The following is a 22,088-nucleotide window of genomic DNA, read 5'->3' on the forward strand; positions in this document are numbered from 1 at the left end:
AAGACATTCAAAGTGCTTTAAAGGCTGTACTGTGCTTCCTATGACAATGATGATAAACGGTGCGACTGATCAACTGATTTTATTCAACAACAAAAAAAGAAGCCCTTTTTTACTGTTTTATTGATTGGCTCAAAATATCTTACTGTGTCTTTAGAAATGCAATTATACCGGTGAAATGTTCAAATGATAATTTTGTTAAATATGATTAATATGTCTGATGAATTATAAATTATCCAGGTCTGAGCCCTTACTTGATGGAATGGTGATGGACAGGTTGACTGACGAGATCAGGCAGGAGTCTCCGTGGACTATGATGTTTGTGGATGACATTGTGATCCGTAGTAAGAGTAGGGTGCAGGATGAGGAGAGCCTGGAGAGGTGGAGGTAGGCAGTAGAGAGAAGAGAAATGAAAGTTAGTAGGCGCAAGGTGGAATACATATGCGTGAACGAGAGGGAGGACAGTGGGATGGTGAGGATGCAAGGAGTAGAGGTGTAATAAATACTTGGGGTCAACTGTCCAAAGTAACGGGAGTGCAGAAGAGAGATGAAGAAGAGAGTGCAGGCAGGGTGGAGTGGGTGGAGAAGAGTGTCAGGATTGATTTGTGACAGAAGGGTACCAGCAGGAGTTAAAAGAAAGGTTTACAAGATGGTTGTGAGACCAGCTATGTTATATGGTTTGGAGACAGTGGCACTGACGAAAAGACAGGAGGCGGAGCTGGAGGTGGCAGAGTTGAAGATACTAAGATTTCCGTTTGGAGTGACGAAAATGGATCGGATTAGGAACTAGTATATTAAAAGGACAGCTCAGGTTGGACGGTTTGGAGACAAAGCAAGAGAGGCAAGATTGAGATCATTTGGACATGTGCAGAGCAGAGGTACTGGGTGTTTTTGGAAGAAGCATGCTGAATATGGAGCTGCCAGTTAAGAGGAAAAGAGGAAGGCCAAAGAGGAGGTTTATGGATGTGGTGAGGGAGGACATGTAGGTGGCTGGTGTGACAGAGGAAGAGGCAGAGGACAGGAAGAGATGGAAACATGATCCGCTGTGGTGACTCCTAACAAGAGCAGCCGAAAAAAGAGGAAGAAGATTTATAAATTATTCATTTATCATTGTAGTTGTGTCAAATGTTTTGCTGTATATCCGTTTGTCTTATTGTTATTCAAAAAGAAAGGTTCTCATCAACAACAGCAAAGTTGAGAAATCCTCATTGACCATCACTAATCTCACACATGTTCTTTGTTTCTGTCTGTCTGTCTCTCTGGCTGCCTGTCATTCTTTCTGTCTTTCTTTCCTGAACAGTCTGAGGTTCTGCCAAACTCAAAGAAGGTGGAGCTCTTTGAGTTCCACTTCTACGACTTTGCACACAGTGAACTCGATCTGGTCAAGTGTGGCATTAAGATGTACTACGAACTTAAAGTGGTCGACAAATTCCACATTCCCAGAGAGGTAGGCTGGTTGTTTAGTCAGTTATCCGTAGAGGTTTGGACTCGAGTCACCTGAGTAGGACTGGAGTCAGATTCAAGTCACAATTTTGATGACTTTAGACTTGACAGAACTGAAAAAGACTTGAAATCTGATGATTTCACTTGGACTTGAGCCTTTTGACTTGAAAGATTTGATACCTTCTCCAAGCCCAAAGATAAAATGCTTGTAAAAGTGTGCAGCCAATCAATTTATTGCCATAATTACAGATCCAATTTGAATTGATCTGTAATAAAAAAAATTTTAAAAACATTTGTAATTAGCAAAAAAGTAATACATTAGCTATTACTAAGCTAATATACTTAGTATATTATATCATTAACTAGTACTATTAAAAATGAAATGATATTAAAATGAATTAAGAGTACATAATCACTTGTTGAGAACTTTGAGGAAACTCAAGTTTAGGACTTGGAACTTGACTTGGGGACTTGAATGCTAAGATCTGAGACTTACTTGTGATTTAGAAAAATAATGTCATGGTCCCACCTTATTTGTTCACCCTCACCAAAATGAGGAATCAAGATGTACTACAAATGTCAAGTAGTGTACAGATTCCATGTCGCTTGAGGGGTGAGTGGTTCATTTGTTTGGTAAGAAGTTAGTAAAGAAAACACTGATTTAGATAGGTAGATGATTCAGTAGGTCAGCAAGCAGAGTGCAAATTATACAGTGACAATGGGGGGGTCAACATTTTCTCGAGGGTTTAAATGGAACCCAGTACAGCGCAGGCACGTGCTTCAGTGAGCTGAAGTCTTGCAATCCTTACTGTATTTTGCTTGTTTAACACAATCCTGGAAAGTGAGAGGATGCCTGAGGAGTGGAGAAGAAGCATACTGGTACCGATTTTCAAGAACAAGGGCGATGTGCAGAACTGTAACAACTACAGAGGTATAAAGTTGATCAGCCACAGCATGAAGATTTGGGAAAGAGTAATAGAAGCTAGGTTAAGAGGAGAGGTGATGATCAGCGAGCAGCAGTATGGGTTCATGCCACGAAAGAGCACCACAGATGCGATGTTTGCTTTGAGAATGTTGATTGAGAAGTATAGAGAAGGCCAGAAAGAGTTGCATTGTGTCTTTGTAGATTTAGAGAAAGCTTATGACAGAGTGCCGAGAGAGGAGGTGTGGTATTGTACGAGGAAGTCAGGAGTTGCAGAGAAGTATGTAGGAGTGGTGCAGGATACGTATGAGGGAAGTGTGACAATGGTGAGGTGTGCGGTTGGAATGACAGATGGGTTCAAGGTGGAGGTGGGATTACATCAAGGATCGGCTCTGAGCCCTTTCTTGTTTGCAATGGTGATGGACAGGTTGACAGACAAGATCAGGCAGGAGTCTCCATGGACGATGATGTTCACGGATGACATTGTGATCTGTAGCGAGAGTAGGGTGCAGGTTGAGGAGAGCCTGGAGAGGTGGAGGTATGCACTGGAGAGAAGAGGAATGAAAGTCAGTAGGAGCAAGACGGAATACCTATGCGTGAATGAGAGAGAGGACAGTGGAATGGTGAGGATGCAAGGAGTGGAGGTGACAAAGGCATTTGAGTTTAAATACTTGGGGTCAACTGTCCAAAGTAACGGGGAATGCAGTAGAGAGGTGAAAAAGAGAGTGCAGGCAGGTTGGAGTGGGTGGAGAAGTGTGTCAGGAGTGATTTGCGACAGAAGGGTACCAGCAGGAGTTAAAGGGAAAGTTTACAAGATGGTTGTGAGACCAGCTATGTTATATGGTTTGGAGACAGTGGCACTGACGAAAAGACAGGAAGCGGAGCTGGAGGTGGCAGAGTTGAAGATGCTAAGATTTTCACTGGGAGTAACGAAGAAGGACAGGATTAGGAGCGATTATATTAGAGGGACTGCTCAGGTTGGACGGTTTGGAAACAAAGCAAGAGAGGCAAGATTGAGATGGCTTGGACATGTGTGGAGGAGAGATGCTGAGTATATTGGGAGAAGGATGCTAAATATGGAGCTGCCAGGGAAGAGGAGAAGAGGAAGGCCAAAGAGGAGGTTTATGGATGTGGTGAGGGAACACATGCAGGTGGCTGGTGTGACAGAGGAAGACGCAGAAGACAGGAAGAAATGGAAACGGATGATCCGCTGTGGCGACCCCTAACGGGAGCAGCCAAAAGTAGTAGTAGTATAATGTCTGCAATCTGTAGATGATGATAAATCAAATCCAATACACTACCTCATAGGGCACATACCACACCATAACATTTGTAGTCAGGGGTCACCAACAAAGTATTCTACAGAAAAACTGCCAGCAAGTCAGACCCACAAAACAACAGTAGAAGAAAGCCACTTTATTTTGTCATTGTACAGTTACAATGACATTTGTTCTCTGCATTTAACCCATCATATTGTATAGGAGCAGTGGGCAGCTACAGCACCCGGGGACCAACTCCAGTTCTTCTTTCCATTGCCTTGGTCAGGGGCACAGACAGGAGTATTAACCTAACATGCATGTATTTTTGATGACATGTCTTTTTTAACACCAAAAAAAAAAAGAAATTGCCGAATATCTCCTCTCCTCTTGCTAATGGTGACTCTGTGAAGGAAATCTAATCTGAGTTCAATAAAGTAGTGATACATTTGAAAAGTACAATTAATCAGCCTTCACTACACATGGATTTCAATTACCCAACCAGGTAAAAGTCCTGCATTCCTGAGTAAAAACAAAGGGGTGCCTATTATAAAAGCTGATATCAAAAGGCAAAAAACTAACTACACCACCACAGCTACACAAAATAACATTAAAACAAAATAATTAACTCTATATTAATGTCAAAAGGTATCTCTACAACTAATCCTCCATCATCTCACTGCTCATAACTGAGAACCAGTGTGGCTAACATTGTAATGAAATGCCAAGCTATAGGCACAACTACCAAGCTATTTAGCCAACACAGGAAATGAAAGGGTGCACTATCAGCTATTTTAGGTAAGGCAAATGTTAGCTTTACTTAGCTGACGTCAGTTAGCTAAACTGTAATTTAAGGCAAAAGTTAGGAACTAGCTAATGTTAGCATTCACCAGTAGACTGTCTCATTCAGAAACTCTGACGCTAAGAAAGTAAAGTGTATTAAACTAGCTAGAGGAACCTACAGCGTCACCACTGGCTGGTGCGACACATGCAAGCACAGACTTTAATGGTGATGTGAGCCGTTGCAATGATGGGAGTGATGAGGCAGGCAGACGAGAAAAACGTTCGACTAGCGTCAGGTTAAGAATAAAATAATATAGAACTTTATTTGTCATTGTTACAAGTACAACGAAATTTGAAAGTGCAGTTCTTATCAGTGCAAAGATCAGTATAAAAAGAATTAAAAACATAAAACACACACATTCATTTCTACATTCTACTGGACACCAACATATTGCACAAAAAGTCAGGAATCAAGACTTAGCAGCATTTAGTGCGGTTATGGCTCGGGGATAGAAGCTGTTCTTTAGTCTGTTTGTCCGAGCTGTTATTGTCCTATAACGTCTGCCCGGCGGCAGCAGTTCAAACAGATGGTGTCCTGGGTGGTATGGGTCCTTGAGGATGCCATGGGCTTTTTTGAGGCAGCGGGAACTGTATAGGTCTTCCAGGGAGGGGAGTGGGCATCCGATAATCTTCTGGACGGTGGCAGTGACCCTCTGAAGTGCTTTCCTCTCTGCTACTGTGCCGCTGGCAAACCAGACACAGATGCAGTAGGTCAGTATGCTCTCTATGGAGCAGTGGTAGAAGGACACAAGCAGTGAGGTGGTAAGGTGGTTCTTCCTGAAGAGCCTCACGAAGTAGAGTCTCTGCTGTGCCTTCTTAACCAGCGCTGTGGTGTTAGCGCTGCAGGTCAGGCCCTCCTCTATGTGTATGCCCAGAAACCGGACATTCGAGACACTCCCCACACAGTCCCCGCCTATGAAAAGGGGATGATTGTCCGTTTTGTTCCTCCTGTAGTCTATAATCAGTTCCTTTGTCTTGGAGGTGTTGAGGAGCAGGTTATTTTCCCTGCACCACACAGACAGCCGCTCCACCTCGTCCCGGTATGCAGACTCATCCCCCCAGAGATCAGCCCCACCACCATAGTGTCGTCTACAAACTTGACGATGGTGTTGCTGGAGTGAGTGGGGGTGCAGTTGTGTTTGTACAGGGTGTAGAGTAGGGGGCTCAGCACACAGCCCTGTGGGGAGCCGGTGCTGAAGGCTGAGGGCTGAGGAGATGTGGGGGTCTACTCTGACCCTCTGTGGGCGCTCAGCAAGAAGTCCTTAATCCAGAGGCAGATGGAATAAGCAAGGCCCAGTTCTGTCAGTTTGGTCACCAGTCTGCGGGGGAGGATGGTGTTGAATGCAGAGCTGAAGTCCACAGAGAGCAGCCCTGCATAGCTCCCCTGCTGCTCTAGATGGGTCAGAGTGGTGTGGAGATATGTGGCTATAGCGTCTTCTGTGGACGTATTTGCTCTGTAGGCAAACTGATGTGTGTCGAAAGTGGGTGGGAGGCTTGAAATGATGTGACTCCGAACCAGTTTCTCAAAGCACTTCATTATGATGGGTGTGAGTGCCACAGGTCGGTAGTCGTTCAGGCTGCTGACAGTGGACTTTTTGGCAGTGGGACTATGGTTGATGACTTCAGACAGGGTGGGATGGTAGACTGGGATAAGGACTGGTTGAAGATCTTGCTGAAGACCCCCGCCAGTTGGTCCTCACATTCCTTCAGCACCCATCCAGGGACATCATCGGGACCTGCAGCCTTCCTTGGGTTCACCACCTTCAGTGTGCGCCTCACCTCATGCTCCTCCACCTTTAGGATCAGGCTGCTGTAGGCTGGTGGATGGAACGTGGCTGCCTCTGGTGGCTTCTCCTCGAAGCAGGCAAAGAAGATGGTATGGTCCACTTTATGGGTGTCTGAAATCGTATTACAAGATTCTTCAGGGATTAATATAGGAAATGTATCATCTTCTTCAGCAGTCCATCAAAACGATGATGACTGTGATGCAGTTTAAGCTCGGCAAGCATGCCTGTGGACCATCAGGCGCGCATTAGAGCGACAATATCATCCACATTTGTTACAGACGAATGTTGTTTGAGTTGGTCTGTTCTCTCCTCACAAGTGCTTTTCTCATCGAGCTCTCCTCACATCACACCTTGCACAGTAGTTAAGACAGTCGATGTCGTGCCCCCGCCGAACAGTCGCTCTGGACCTCAGAACCCATTCCTAAGCTGTACACCGTTGTGCAACGGGCTCAGTAGATAAAGAGGTTACCCGACAGTGACAGCTTAGTTGTCGAGTGATGCCATCCATTGACTAACAGAGTGGTTCCTCTGCATGCCATCTGATGTTTGTGCCGTTGGTCTGATAGGGCTCATGATCCTATTGGGCTCTTCTGCCACAAAAACCATCGAGTGCCCTTCTGCCAGCACCTTCTTGGATTTGAATTTGGAGTTACCTTCTCCTAGCCTTTGCCTAAAGAGGCAAATCTACAAGGCAGTCGAAACAGATGCAGATAGTACCGTCTACTGTCATAATGGTAGCAGCAAAGGCTGACCTGACTTGAAAATATATCATATTATTCACAATTACAGGTAAGAAGGATATATAAATGTTTCAACCCCCCAACCTGTTGTTTTTACCTCTTTTGGGGGTTTTTAAATCTTAATTAAGGGGTCTGGCAGACCCCCCCCCAATACAAATCGCATCTGCAAGTTGATTGCTAGGGTAGGTGGGCAGCTAAGAGAGTTGGTAGGCAGTCAGGTAGGTAGATAGGAAGGTAGATAAATTGGTAGACAGCCGGAAATTGAAAAACATTGCTAGGTAAGCAGATTGGTAGATAGTTAGGTGCACAAATAGTTACGTAGGTGAGAAGTTGGGGCGATAGGTAGATGGCCAAGTAATAGTCTTCATGAGGGTAGGGAGCTATGTAAGGAGGTAATTTAGTAGCTAGCAAGGTAGAATGGTAAATACATAATGTGAAGGTTGGATCAGCAGCTGGTTAGGTAGCTCTGTTTGTAGGTATGTTGGCTGATATGTAGTTAAAGGAAAATTCTGGGGGGGGGGGTTTGCCACCCTTTACTCACCAGCTTCATTTTTTTATATGGCCATGGGGCCACCACTGGAAAAAGCTTTACAATGTTGTCTTACAGGGCAACTAAGCCTGAGCCTCAAACCTGTCCTTTCAACAACAACAACAATAAAAAAAAACTTAGTATTGTATTTATAAACTATGTACTTGATTTCTCATCATCTATGTTTATCAGTGCTGGTCATTTCTACAAGTTGAAAGATTCAGCAATGTGATTGAACATTGATAATATTGGACATTCCAGTTAATGATTTATAACTTGCACTTTTGTTTTCGGGTTGAACTGGACTAGTTGAAAGATGTCTGACATTCATGTTCAGTTGCCCCGTAAGACACAGTTGTAAAGCTGTGTCCAGTGGTGGTCCCATGTTTAAGATCGCCACAATTAAGACAATGAGTAAAATCACATTAGAACTGATGTGCTTGATGGCAAAAGTTGTTAACATGTTGTTATCTCTATGCATCCCTATTTAGTTAATGTAATGGAGGACAGCTCCCCTTCTGGTCAGGTTATGCATGTGCAGTGTATTGCCCCTTCTAGGCGGGAGTCTCTTGTCATGCGCAGTTGTGGTGGTGCGGATGCCGAGAGCAAGTTGCTGGTCGCTTGGTATCGTGAAGAAATGGAGTGAATAAAGTCGGTTTCACTGAAGATAAACGTCGTGTTTATTCAGAACAAGTTTAGTAGTCAACATTGGTAGCAGAGGACGGTTAGCAGAAAATGGCTTCTGCTAGCTACAAAGTTCCACCGAAGTTCGATGAGTCCCGACCGTACGAGAGTTGGAAAAATGAATTTGCTATGTGGAAGCTCGTTACTGAGCTGGATAAGAAGAAACAGGCCCTTGCTGTCGTCCTGGGGCTTGAAGGAAGGGCAAGGGATATCGCCATGGAAATACCCGCTGCAGACTTGAATACAGATGGGGGTATGGACGTTTTAATTGCAAAACTAGATGGAATGTTTCTCAAAGAAGAGAGGGACCGCGCTTACGATGCTTATTCGTATTTTGACTGTATCAAGAAGGACAGTTCTGTGTCCATGGCGGACTATGTGATTGACTTTGAGCAGCGATACAATAGAATGAAAAAGTATGATATGACTCTTCCCGATGCCGTATTAGCTTTTAAACTTTTGGATACGGCTTGTCTAGACGAGAAAAATAGGCAAATGGCGCTGACACCATGTACGGACCTAACGTTTGCGGCAATGAAGTCCGCGCTCAAGAGGATTTTTGGAGGGAAAATACAAGTCGACGCGACTAATGGCATACAAGTAAAAGATGAAGTGTTCTACACAGAGCAGCGCTCGCGAGGAAGATTTAAACGAACAAGTAACGTTGTGCAGCAAGCTGGACAAGAGTCACAGACAACACAGGTTGGACAACAAAAGCCACCGTTACAAGGTACTAACCCACTGGATAGGTTCGGTAGGCGATCAAAATGTGCTGTATGTCAGAGCACGTTCCATTGGGCCAAGGACTGTCCCCACAAGAATAGCGAGCCAGCAAAAGTAGAGGACACATTGTTTACCAAAGCCTCGCTGTCTGAATCAGCATCAGAGATCTTTCTGACTGAGTCGTTAGGGACAGCTATCATTGATACTGCATGTACCCGCACAGTATGCGGAGAAAAGTGGTTGGAAAATTTTGTCGCAGACCTCAGTCTAAGCCAAGTGAACCAGATAGCGCAAAGTGAAATTCCAAGCAGCAGACCATTTCGCTTTGGAGATGGGAATATAGTACATTCCTCCAAAATACTGAAACTGCCTGCAAAAATAGGACAGACAAAATGTCAAGTGGAAACTGAAGTAGTTAAAGCTGATATCCCACTGCTTCTGAGTAAGACTTCACTGAAAAGGGCAGGGACCATTTTGGATATGGAGAATGATAGTGCTGTGATGTTTAATCAAAATATCCCTCTTGAATTAACCAGCTCGGGACACTATTGTATAGATATCAGAGACAAGAGCACAGAAACAAAGCCAATAGAAACTGAAGCACTGACGGCTCCAGAGAACAGCCTGAATGAAGATGAGGTCATCACAGTCACAGAAAATATGACCGCAAATGAGAAACACAAAGTTCTTCTGAAATTGCATAAACAGTTCGGTCACGCCTCCGCCGAGAGGCTACAGCGGCTCATCCATAGCTCTGGAAATAAAGACACAGAGTGTGACACGATTTTGCAGCACATAGTACAGGACTGTGACATTTGCCAGAGATACAGCAAGACGAAGCCAAAGCCTGCTGTGGGCTTGCCTCTTGCTTCAACGTTTAATGAAACGGTGGCAGTAGATTTGCATGAGTTGGAACCAGGGGTATGGTACCTCCACATCATTGATCAATTCACAAGGTTCAGCGCAGGAAGCATTGTAAAAACCAAGAAGTCCTCAGAGATCGTCAAGTCATTTCTTCATACATGGATAGGAATCCACAGCGCCCCCCAGAGGCTCTACAGCGATAACGGAGGAGAATTCAATAATGCAGAGTTCCGTGATATGGCTGAGAACTTTAACATTGAGACGAAAACAACAGCGGGATACAGTCCCTGGAGCAACGGACTAATGGAGAGGCATAATCAGACCCTCACCGACATCATTCTGAAGGTCAGGCGAGAAAGTGGCTGTGACTGGGAAACGGCCCTGGACTGGGCTCTTATGGCTAAGAACAGTATGCATAATGTGCACGGCTACAGTCCACGTCAACTTGTGTATGGTTTGAATCCTAACCTTCCTTCTGTACTGGTTGATAAACCACCCGCACTAGAGGGTACTACTATGAGTGCTAGAGTAGGAGAGCACATTTCGGCCCTACATGCTGCTAGAAAAGCATTCACTGAAGCAGAGTGCTCAGAAAGGATAAGACGAGCACTACGTAAACAGCTCAGAGCTACAGATGAAAAATATGACATGGGTGACAAGGTGTATTACAAACGAGCTGAATGTAATGAGTGGAAAGGACCAGGAATTGTTATTGGTCAGGATGGAGCTGTTGTTTTTGTAAGGCATGGTGGAATCTTAGTGCGAGTACATCACTCTAGACTTTCCAAGGTGAACACAAGGGTTAACGAAGAACAAATGGTACAAAATGAAAATGATGCTGAAACAGTAAATGATGAACAAGACACAGAAACAGGAAATGATGAACAAGGTATAAACAATGTAGCTGATGATTTAGCCAGTGAACAAAATAGAGAGAATGAGTTACCTGAAAGTAATGTTGCACAAACTGAAATGGCCCACAAGCCTAATGCACATGATAATCCTGTCCCCTCTGCAGGTATGAGTTTAAAAACAGGACAGACTGTAACATATATGAACAGAGGTGACAATACTCTACTTAGAGCAAGAGTCTTGGGGAGAGCAGGCAAAGCTACAGGGAAATATAAAACATGGTATAACATGCAACATCTAGAGAATAATGGAAGTGATGGGCAGAAGGTATCAGTTGATATCTCAGAAGTTGATAATCTCCACATAGAAACAGACAGAGAAGCTGATGTACTTATAACGAAAGACATCTCATTTGATGCAGCTAAACAGGAAGAAATAAAGAACTGGCACAATAATAATGTCTTCGAGGTAGTTAAAGATGCAGGTCAGAAATGTATCTCTACTTGATGGGTTTGTAGTCTTAAAGAAACACCTAAGGGTATTGTGCCTAAAGCACGACTGGTTGCCAGAGGTTTTGAAGAGATAAATATTCAAGAGCTACAAAAGGATTCCCCTACATGTGCTACTGATTCACTTAGACTTATGTTATCAGTGATATGTCAAAACCAGTGGGAAGTGCATTCTATGGACATCAAATCGGCATTTTTACAGGGTATGGAGCTATCCAGGGATATTTATATCCGCCCCCCTACAGAAGCAGGCTGTGAACATGTTGTATGGAAACTTAAGAAATGTGTTTATGGACTTGCAGACGCATCACTATATTGGTACAACAAAGTGAAGGAAATCATGCAGACTACTGGTGGTAGAGTGTCTCAGGTGGATCCAGCAATATTTTATTGGTTGGATGAGCAATGTAAGGTCACTGGGGTGCTTGCATGTCATGTAGATGATTTTCTTTGGTCAGACACGAAAACTCAACTCGCTGACTGTCTCACAAAGAAAGGAGAATGGGACCCGGGTTAAAAGGGTGTTGGATGGACAATTGATTTTGTTCTCAAATGTTTCCATGACATGTTGATTTCTCTGGAAATGTATGTTCCATAATTCACGCTGTGAATTTCATTTTTTGTTTTCTGTTTATTTCTTTAAAAAAAGAGAATGAGATTGTTAACATGTTATCTCTATGCATCCCTATTTAGTTAATGTAATGGAGGACAGCTCCCCTTCTGGTCAGGTTATGCATGTGCAGTGTATTGCCCCTTCTAGGCGGGAGTCTCTTGTCATGCGCAGTTGTGGTGGTGCGGATGCCGAGAGCAAGTTGCTGGTCGCTTGGTATCGTGAAGAAATGGAGTGAATAAAGTCGGTTTCACTGAAGATAAACGTCGTGTTTATTCAGAACAAGTTTAGTAGTCAACAAAGTTACGAAAATAAAACCCAAGTTATAAAAAAAACAAAAACAGAATTATCCTCTAACAAGGACACAGTATTCGAGCTGCAAAGCGCTATAAAACAAGTAATGAATTTGCTACAGTAGACTTATTCTATATGAGGGCAGTAGGCATGAGAATGAAAAGGGCATATTTACATAAAAAATTGCAAATGGCTCATAGTAGAAGAAAATGGTAGAAGCCATGTAAGGAGCTGAACGCTGACTTAATATTTACATTATTGTATATTTGAAATGTGAAATTGTCAAATATTTTGTTTACTTTCGAGCCCTCATATCAATTATTTTGTTTGTGCCCCCCAAGGCCCACAAGTTGCTTCACATCTAAAATTATAGTAAAAAAAATATTGTGTCAAGTCATAAAAGCCAAAATTATTTTCCCTGTGATCTGATGTGATGTGATGTGTGTGTGTGTGTGTGTGTGTGTGTGTGTGTGTTTCCAGGTCCTGGTAAGGTTCATATATTCACTGAGTAAGGGCTATCGCAAGATCACCTACCACAACTGGAGACACGGTTTCAACGTCGGACAGACCATGTTCACTCTACTAATGGTGAAAAATATAAGTAACTAGATAGACAGACATATACCCATTCTTGTCTTTGTCACGCTTCCCCCTCTTCTCCACATATTGACCCCCTCATATCTCATCTCTCCTCTTCTCTTCCTGTTCTCCCCTCTACCTTTCTTCTAATTTATTTTTTCTTCCCCTTTTCTCCCATCCACTCTGATCCAAACACTAAACCCTGTCCTCTCCACCTCTCCTGACACTTGCCTCATGTCCCCCTTCTCTATGATCCCCTTCCTGACACTTGCCTCATGTCCCCCTTCTCTATGATCCCCTCCCTTTGTTGTATGCTCTGACATGACCCATTTTCTCTCTCTGTCTGTGTGTCTGTCTGTTTATCTGTCTCTCTCGCTCTGTCTGTTTGTCTGTCTCTCCCTCTCTGTCTGTCTCTCTCTCTGTCTCTCTTGCCCTCTCGCTCCCTGTCTCTTTCTCTGTGTCACTCTCTCCTTATACCTTTTTATCATCTTTCCTCTTCCGATAATAACCCCCCCCCCATGTGTGTGTGTGTGTGTGTGTGTGTGTGTGTGTGACTGCATGCGTGCATGGGTACATGTGCGCATGCATGACAGAATCTGTAGTACTCAAGCTTACCAGCATTTATGTGTGCTCAAATATGTGTGTACATTTGTGTGTCTGTATAAAGAGAGAAATAGTCCCAACTGAACTGTACTGGTCATTAATAATGAGTCCAGGAAATGTCATTATTATAACTACAAACCTGCAGGGAACCCCCATCAGCCTGTGTGTGTGTGTGTGTGTGTGTGTGTGTGTGTGTGTGTGTGTGTGTGTGTGTGTGTGTGTGTGTGTGTGTGTGTGTGTGCTTGCCAATTCTATTCGTGCATGCACCAACCCTATGTTTAACAACCCTTTTAAATTTAAATGGTCTATCTGGACAGTTTTCGGCCTCTATTTCTTTACTCTTCTCATGGAAATTATTGAATTAAATATGTGTTCATTTGTGAGCATATGTGTCTGGGAATTACTGTGTATGCGTGAGTAAGGGGTCCATGCCTTCATGTGTATGTCTTTGTGTATGCATGTATTTGTGCATGTGTTTTGCTTGCATGCATGTTTTGCTATTGTGCTGTGCATCTAAGTATATGTGTGTATACTCATGCATGTGTGTGTTGTTTAGACTGGCGACCTGAAGCGCTACTATACAGACCTGGAGTGTATGGCCATGGTGACTGCTGGCCTCTGCCACGATATCGATCACCGAGGAACCAACAACCTCTACCAGATGAAGTAAGAGCAGGAAGAAGACAGGGAGAGAGGGAAGGAGGAAGTTGGGAGATTGATGGAGGGAGGGTGGGATTGAGCGTTGGAGACATAAAAGATGTTATAAGCCTGATCATACCCAAATCTCCCCAAATGTGGTAGTCATGGGCTACAGTAGAATAGCTTCCAGCATCTTCATCTACTTGCATATAGTAATATCTATCACACAAGTAAAAATCTCAAAAAATCGCAAATGTTCAAATGTTGCCATGAGTCACTTTCAAACGCACAGTCGGCTATGTCTCCAAAAATACAACTTTCTGGTAAGACTCTCATCTCATCATCAGCCACTTCTCCGGGGTTGGGTTGCGGTGGCAGCAAGCTAAGTAGGACACTCCAGATGTCCCTCTCCAGCAACGCCCTCCAGCTCCTCCTGGGGGATCCCAAGATGTTCCCAGGCCAGATTGGACATGTAGACCCTCGCGAGTTCTGGATCTACCTCAGGGTCTCCTCCCAGTTGGATGTGCCCACAAAACCTCCAAAGGTAGCCAAAGGAAGGCACCAATGAGGCATCCTAATCAGATGCCCAAACCACCTCAACAGGCTCCTTTCGACGCAAAGGAGCAGTGGCTCTACTCCGAGCTCCCTCCAGATGTCCGAGCTCCTCAGCCTATCTCTAAGGCTGAGCCCAGACACCCTACGGAGGAAACTCATTTCAGCCACTTGTAGCCGCGATCTCACCCTTTCGATCACTACCCAAAACTCTCCCTAATTAAGGAAACAAGTAAGGAGGCTATTATTGACTTTAGGAAGACCAGCACCCAACATACCCCTCTGACCATTAATGGTATGGACATGGAGAAAGCCAGCAGTGTTAAGTTCCTGGGAGTTCACATCACAGTGGACCTTTGTGCTCTCCAAGAAGGCCCAGCAGTGTTTTCACTTTCTTCAGCATCTGAAGAAGGCAAGTCTCCCCCCACCCATCTTCATCACATTCTACAGAGGCACCATAGAGAGCATTCTGACTGGTTGTATCACTGTCTGGCCTGGGAACTGCAAGGCCTCCGACCGCAAATCCCTAAAGCTGGAAAGATCATAGGAACTGCTCTCCCATCCATCCAGGCCATCTATGATGCACGGTGCACTCAGAAGGCTCTCAGCAGCGTCAATGACCCCACGCTTCACCCTCTTACCCTCTGGCAGGAGGTACCGAAGCATCCATGCTGCCTCCATCAGACTATGCAACAGTTTCATTCCCCAGGCTGTGAGGTTCCTTGAAAGCCTGAACACTTAGACTTTCCATAAAATGACTTTTTGACCTTCTTACTCACTGTTCGTGTCAGGTGTGCTTGTGATGTCTAGTTCTGTGAAGTAATTTTGTTTTTAATGCACTATTTGTTTTTAATATTTACTACCTGTTATTTGTTTTTATGTGGCACTGTGGTCCATGTAAAATGCAATTTTGTTACCTTGTATGTATGAGACATGCATATAGGGCAATGACAATAAAAGCATTCTAAGTCTCATAGCCATAGATGAGGGTTGGAATGAAGATTGACTAGTAAATTGAGAGCTTTGCCTTCTGGCTCAGCTCCCTCTTCACCACAACATTCTGGTACAACGTTCGCATTACTGCTGATGCTGCACCAATCCACCTGTCAATCTCCTGCTCCATCCTACCCTCACTTGTGAACAAGACCCCGAGATACTTGAACTCCTTCACTTGAGGCAACAACTCATCCCCAACCCGGAGGGGGCAATCCACCATTTTCCGGTAGAGAACCATGGCCTCAGACTTGGAGGTGCTGACTCTCATCCCAGCCATTTCACACTCAGCTGCAAACCGCCCCACTGTGTGCTGGAAGTCACGTTCTGCTAATGAAGCCAACAAAACCACATCATCTGCGAAGAGCAGAGATGCAATTCTGAGGTTCCCAAAACACACTCCTCACCTTGGCTGCGCCTTGAGATCCTGTCCATGAATATCACAAACAGAGTCAGTGACAAGGGACAACCTTGGCAGTGTCTGACACCCACCAAAAACATGTTCGACTTTGTGCCGAAAATGCGGACACAGCTCTCGCTTTGGTTATACAAGGACGGGATGGTTTGTAGCAACTGCCCCGGTACCCCATACTCCCACAGTACCCCCCACAGAGTGCCCCGCGGTACATCATCATAAGCCTTCTCCAAGTCCACAAAACACAGGTACACTGGTTGGTCAAACTCCCATGCCTCCCTCAGCACTTCCGCAAGGGTAAAAAATTGGTCCCTTGTTTCATGGCCAGGACGGAGTCTGCATTTTTCCTCCTGGATCCGAGGTTCGACAATCGGTCAGAGCCTCCTTTCCAGCACCCGAGAGTAGACTTTCCCAGGGAGGCTGAGCAGTTTGATGCCCCGATAATTGGAGCACACCCTCCGGTCGGGCACCGGGCAGGTGTGGGGATACTCACAAGTCCTCGGTTGAGCACTGCCATGTTGGAGTTCTCCCTGGAGAATGAGAGGGTCACCTCTATACGACTGCAAGTCGCTGGGGGGGAAGGCGCAGACTCTGGTAAGATTAAGTCTTAAAATCCTTATTTTATGATGCAACAAGACAGTGCAAAGTCAAAATTAACGTTAACTGCGTCAGGGTTGTATACGTCAAGTTGACCATATCTCCACAGGAGGAGGAAATTTTGTCAAACAGAGAACATCAATGATTGGTTAATTACCATACAAACTGTGCCTCTGACTCCTGTAGTCGAGGAGCAAACTGATGAGGTTATGAGGGCTGACATTATCTAAGGACACAGCAAGCCAAGCCCACCTGGGGTCAATATTTCTGATTTATCACAAAATAACCACCCTCCCTCTTGTGAGAAAGTGTGTGTATGTGTGTTTGTCTGTGTTTCTATGAGACCACGTGCTCTGTGTGTAATTTCTGTGTCCCCTCTCTGTGCATGCATGTGTCTTCAGGTCTGGAAACCCTCTGGCAAAGCTTCACGGCTCCTCCATCTTGGAGAGACACCATCTGGAGTTTGGCAAGACTCTGCTGAGAGATGAAGTGAGTGTTGGGCCCACGCACACGTGCGCACACACACACACACACACACGAAGATGATTTCCACACCAGCACACAGATAACTAGAAGTAAACCTGTGCTTACACTTAAAAGATGTGTGCCAACTACAAAAGTAGTTGGCACTTTCATTTTTCATAAGAACTGGTGAAAAGGAGCAGCCCACTCCATGGAAGCAGAGATTGGTGCCATGCTAGCACCCAAAGTGACAAGTCATAGTTGTGCTGAGGTTAATTTAATGCAAATAAGCGTTGCAGTGCTATCAACTTTTTGGTGAGTGTCTAGTGATACTTTGTGCACTCACAAAGCTTCAAAGAAGTTTGAACCAGCTCATCTGGATACAGCGTTTATGGACAGATACGTTTCATCACTCAACTAATTGACATTTTTAGTCTAAACTGACTGCAGGTATCCCCACCCTTATAAATAATACAGTGGCATAACAACCGAAACCAGCGATCAGTTTCATATGCAAATATGGGTATGACCATTAACTAGAGTTTCAATGGCCATGTGTATTATTCACAGAGGATTTGGGAATGTTTGCAGGATTGGGTCCCCCGACACAAGCAGAGCAATATAGTGTACGCTGTTAAGTGCCAGGAAGATTGCCGTGACTTGTAAATTGGGGAAACAAAACAGATGCTGGCTAAAAGAATAGGACAGCACAGGAGAGCTAACACGTCAGGCCAGGACTCCGCGGTCTACCCCCATCTACAGGCCAGTGGCCACACTTTCAAGGATGGGGATGTGCACATCCTTGATAGGCAGGAACGCTGGTTTGAATGGGGAGTCAAAGAGGCCATCTATATTAAGAGGGAACGGCCATCTCTGAACTGGGGGGGGGGGCTAAGAGTACATGTGTACATATTTGTCTCCATCTTACAATGCTGTGATTACAAACATTCCCAAATCCTCTGTGAATAGTACACATGGCCATTGAAACTCTAGTTAATGGTCACACCCATATTTGCACATGAAACTGGTCGTGGTTTCGGTTGTTAGGCACTGTATTGTACAGTATTGTTTATAAAGGTGGGGATACCTGCAGTCACTTTAGACTGAAGATGTCACTTAGTTGAGAGATGAAATGTAACTGTCAATAAACATTGTATCCAGATGATCGGATTCAACCTTCTTTGATTTTCTTACATGGATTATTGATCATGCATCAAGACACTCACTAAGCTTTTTTTTCCGTCAGTGCAGGGTGAGGTGGTCGAAGGTCAAAACCACTGCATCCACACCATAGAAGTAATCATATTCTTGTGGTTCAGAAATGATAAATCCCAACATTTGGGGAAGTCTCTCCCCAAGCATCTCTCTTAAAATCTGTCCTGTATCAGTGATGTATTGTGGAAGCCATTGTAGCCACTCTGCAGCTATCCAGCAACTTCCTGGAGGGAATCACAGAAAAGTTTAATCAGTTCATCTGGACACGTTTATTGAGATAAACTGGGGTAAACATCAATGAACGTTGTGTCCAGATGAGCTGATTCAACTTTCTGTGATTTCCTTACCTGGAATATTGAGCATGCATTAAGACTTCCTGGATGGAATATATTATAACCAAGTCTATTTCAGTGATGTATCATCTGTGATGTCGCTCAGCAAATGGCTTAACATTGTCCTTTCTAACTTCAAATTCCCAAAAAGAGAGCGTCCGGGGAGTGTAGCAGTCTATTCCATTGCCTACCAACACGAGGATCACTGGTTCGAATCCCCGTGTTACCTCCGGCTGGGTTGGGCGTCCCTACAGACACAATTGACCGTGTCTGTGGGTGGGAAGCTGGATGTGTGTGTGTGTCCTGGTCGCTGCACTAGTGCCTCCTCTGGTCGGTAGGGGTGCCTGTTCAGAGGGGAGGGGGAACTGATGGCAATAGCGTGAACTTCCCATGTGCTACGTCCCCCTGGCGAAACTCCTCACTGTCAGGTGAAGCGGCTGGTGACTGACTCCACATGTATCGGAGGAGGCATGTGGTAGGCCACAGCCCTCCCCAGATCGGCAGAGGGGGGTGGAGCAGCAACTGGGACAGCTCAGAAGAGTGGGGTAATTGGCTGGATACAATTGGGGAGAAAAAAAGGGGGGGGGAAATTGTTAAAAAAAGAGTCTGTATTTTAACAAATGCTACATCCAAAGAGGAATGACAAGGGGACACGGCAGTGGCTGCTGTTTTCACACACATTTTATGAGTAATGAATTTATATTTAAAATTCATCTTGGGCATAATAAAAACAATAACAATAACCCTGATAATTCATAGTTAATCTGCACAATGCATTTCTTTTATTGATGAATTAATGGAGCCTTCTTGGCTTTCTGGGCTTCAGTCTCAGTCTGTTGTTCTTGCATCTGTTGTGTTTCAGTCATTGAACATCTACCAGAATCTCAACCGCCGTCAGCATGACACCGTCATCCACCTCATGGATATTGCCATCATCGCCACTGACCTAGCTCTCTACTTCAAGTGAGTATAAGTACCAGCAATGACACTCATCTATCTATCTATCTATCTATCTATCTATCTATCTATCTATCTATCTATCTATCTATCTATCTATCTATCTATCTATCTATCTATCTATCTATCTAGCTATCTATCTATCTATCTATCTATCCATCTGTCCGTCCATCCATCCATCCATCCACTGATAATATATAAATATATCCTTTGTAGATATATATAGATATATATATATAAACTGTATATTCCTTAATAAAACTATCTCTCAATCCATTGTGTCATTTTTGTCCGTCCATCCATTTAATCATGCTCTGTTTCGAGCTGTTCATCCATAGAGAATAATAGGGAAAAAAAATCTGGTCATAGTTTCCATGGGTGCTTGCAAAGCACAACAGGCCAGAGACAGAATGACAGGAAGGAATAGTGAGAGATATAGAAACAGACAGAGAGGGAGTGATAGAACAAGGGGTTTTGTCATCAGTTTACTGTGTCCAGAAACAAGACCAGAAATAGAGTGTGATAGTAATAAGTGGAGATATACAGGTATACGAGGACACCATGTGATAGACACACAGGCAGATTTTAAAAGAGCCACTTCTGTTGCATATCTCACCTTACAGAAAAAGGACTATGTTCCAGAAGATCGTGGACCAGTCCAAGACCTATGAGAACTGGAATGACTGGACCAAATATATGATGCTGGAGACCACACGCAAAGAGATTGTCATGTGGGTACACACACACACGTGCGCAAAACACAAACTTATGGTAGAGTCCAGGTGGCATAGCACTCTATTCCGTTGCCTACCAACAGGGGGATCAGCGGTTTGAGTCCCCGTGTTACCTCTGGCTTGGTTGGGTGTCCCTACAGACACAATTGGCTTTGTCTGCGGGTGGGAAGCCGGATGTAGGTATGTGTCCTGGTCGCTGCACTAGCGCCTCCTCTGGTTGGTTGGGGCGCTTGTTCGGGGAGAAGGGGGAGCTGGGGGGAATAGCATGATCCTCCCACATGCTACGTCCCCCTGGCGAAACTCCTCTGCCAGGTGAAAAGAAGCAGCTGGTGACTCCAAATGTATCGGAGGAGACGTGGTGGTCTGCAGCCCTCCCCGGATCGGCAGAGGGGGTGGAGCAATGATCGGGAAGGCTTGGAAGAGTGGGGTAATTGGCCAGATACAATTGGGGAGAAAAAGGGGGGAAAATCCAAAAAACAAAGCAAAACACAAACTTATGGAAGAACACAAACATATATGAAGGGCTGTATAAGTGCATATATATGCATGGTAATTCTGAATAATGTCCCTAATGGCCCCTGATAAACACACACACACACACTATTTCACTCATTCACATACAATGTGAAAGATTGCATGCAGAGATCATTGCAGACTAAACAGATGTATTCCAGTCCTAGGGCGGGAGGGTCACCTGGGGCAGAAGTAATTCACCTACCAGAAGACAGGTACTTAAGGTACCAAACTGAAGAGGGCGATTCGGGGTTCATGCAAACAACACATAAAACAGCACAACAGCAAAACAGATTGGGGAAGAAGCACACGGACAAGCAGAGCTGAGAAAAAAAGTGAAAAGACTAACTTGAGATGAGGGTGAATTATCATGGGATAACCTAGACACATCAGTCAACTCCTGCTTAGTTGGTTTCAGTTAGTGTTTTGGTCGACTAGTGTGCTTCTCCGTGAGTCTCCTTTAAGATTGAGTTGGACTTTTGTTTTGGCTGATTTATGTGGAAGCATCAAATCCATTTGTTCTGTCGACGTCTCAGTTGTTTGTTTCCTCCTCTTTTCTGCACTCTGCCACAGCCGGTGCTAATCATCCTCTCATGACATCCCAGCACACACACACACACAGTGCTGAAGACTGACCTCAACAATATGCTTCTGTTAGTAATGATACACACTCTCTTTATCTATCCTACTACCTCCAAGCCAAATAGTTATTAGACTGTTCCTCCTAAAGTTTGATGTCTTGAAACAGAGAAAAAACTTGATTATTTTCCCAGCCAAATTTTTTGAATAGATCTAAAAAGAAATATAAAAGATAAAATGCACATGTGAAGTGCACAGTACTCAGCCTTCCTGCAGGGAGTTGGTATATTCACATTTGTGTTGGTTTTGGCTACACGGGTTTTCTCCTGGAGTCTAAAGATAACCATGTTAGGGGAATTGAAGACTATGGTTGCTGATGGGTCCCGCGGGGATGATTGCTGATTGTGTGACGAGCATGAATGAATGACCGAATGAAAGAATTTCTGAAGTAATGTTCTGTAAAAAATGGCTTCATTTTGAAACCTTGTATATCTATTGTGCATTGGTGTTTCCAGGGCCATGATGATGACGGCGTGCGATCTGTCTGCTATTGCCAAACCGTGGGAGATCCAGAGCAAGGTAAATTGAGTGTGTCTGTCGTTGTGTGTACGCACATTTGATGCGTGTGTGAGTGTATGTGTCTTGTCCTTACACAATCACGGCTGCACTTTCCATAATTCACAGCGTGAAAACAGCACTTCAGCCCAGCCACCCACCGGGAGCTCACAGTAGTTACACTTTCATGCACACACACACACGCACACATACAGCACACACATACAGCACACAGGCTATGGGATTTGAGAGGAGAAGCTATGATGAGCTAGATACAGAATGACATTTTTTTGAGCAGTAACATTTCTAA

General features: G+C 44.3%; 1 protein-coding gene across 2 annotated transcripts in view; it reads left to right on the forward strand.

Moving 5' to 3' along the window:
• Positions 1-22,088, forward strand: part of pde6a (phosphodiesterase 6A, cGMP-specific, rod, alpha) — a 61,709-nt gene that overhangs the window by 25,839 nt on the left and 13,782 nt on the right. For both annotated transcript variants that reach the window (XM_056286905.1, XM_056286913.1), the window contains exons 13-19: positions 1,298-1,444; positions 12,534-12,641; positions 13,792-13,901; positions 16,833-16,920; positions 19,303-19,403; positions 20,021-20,128; positions 21,739-21,802. In XM_056286905.1, the coding sequence (XP_056142880.1) occupies positions 1,298-1,444; positions 12,534-12,641; positions 13,792-13,901; positions 16,833-16,920; positions 19,303-19,403; positions 20,021-20,128; positions 21,739-21,802 (726 nt within the window). The remainder of the gene's footprint in view (positions 1-1,297; positions 1,445-12,533; positions 12,642-13,791; positions 13,902-16,832; positions 16,921-19,302; positions 19,404-20,020; positions 20,129-21,738; positions 21,803-22,088) is intronic.

The sequence above is a fragment of the Lampris incognitus genome, chromosome 1 (genome assembly GCF_029633865.1).
Source record: "Lampris incognitus isolate fLamInc1 chromosome 1, fLamInc1.hap2, whole genome shotgun sequence".
Lineage (NCBI taxonomy): Eukaryota > Metazoa > Chordata > Actinopteri > Lampriformes > Lampridae > Lampris > Lampris incognitus.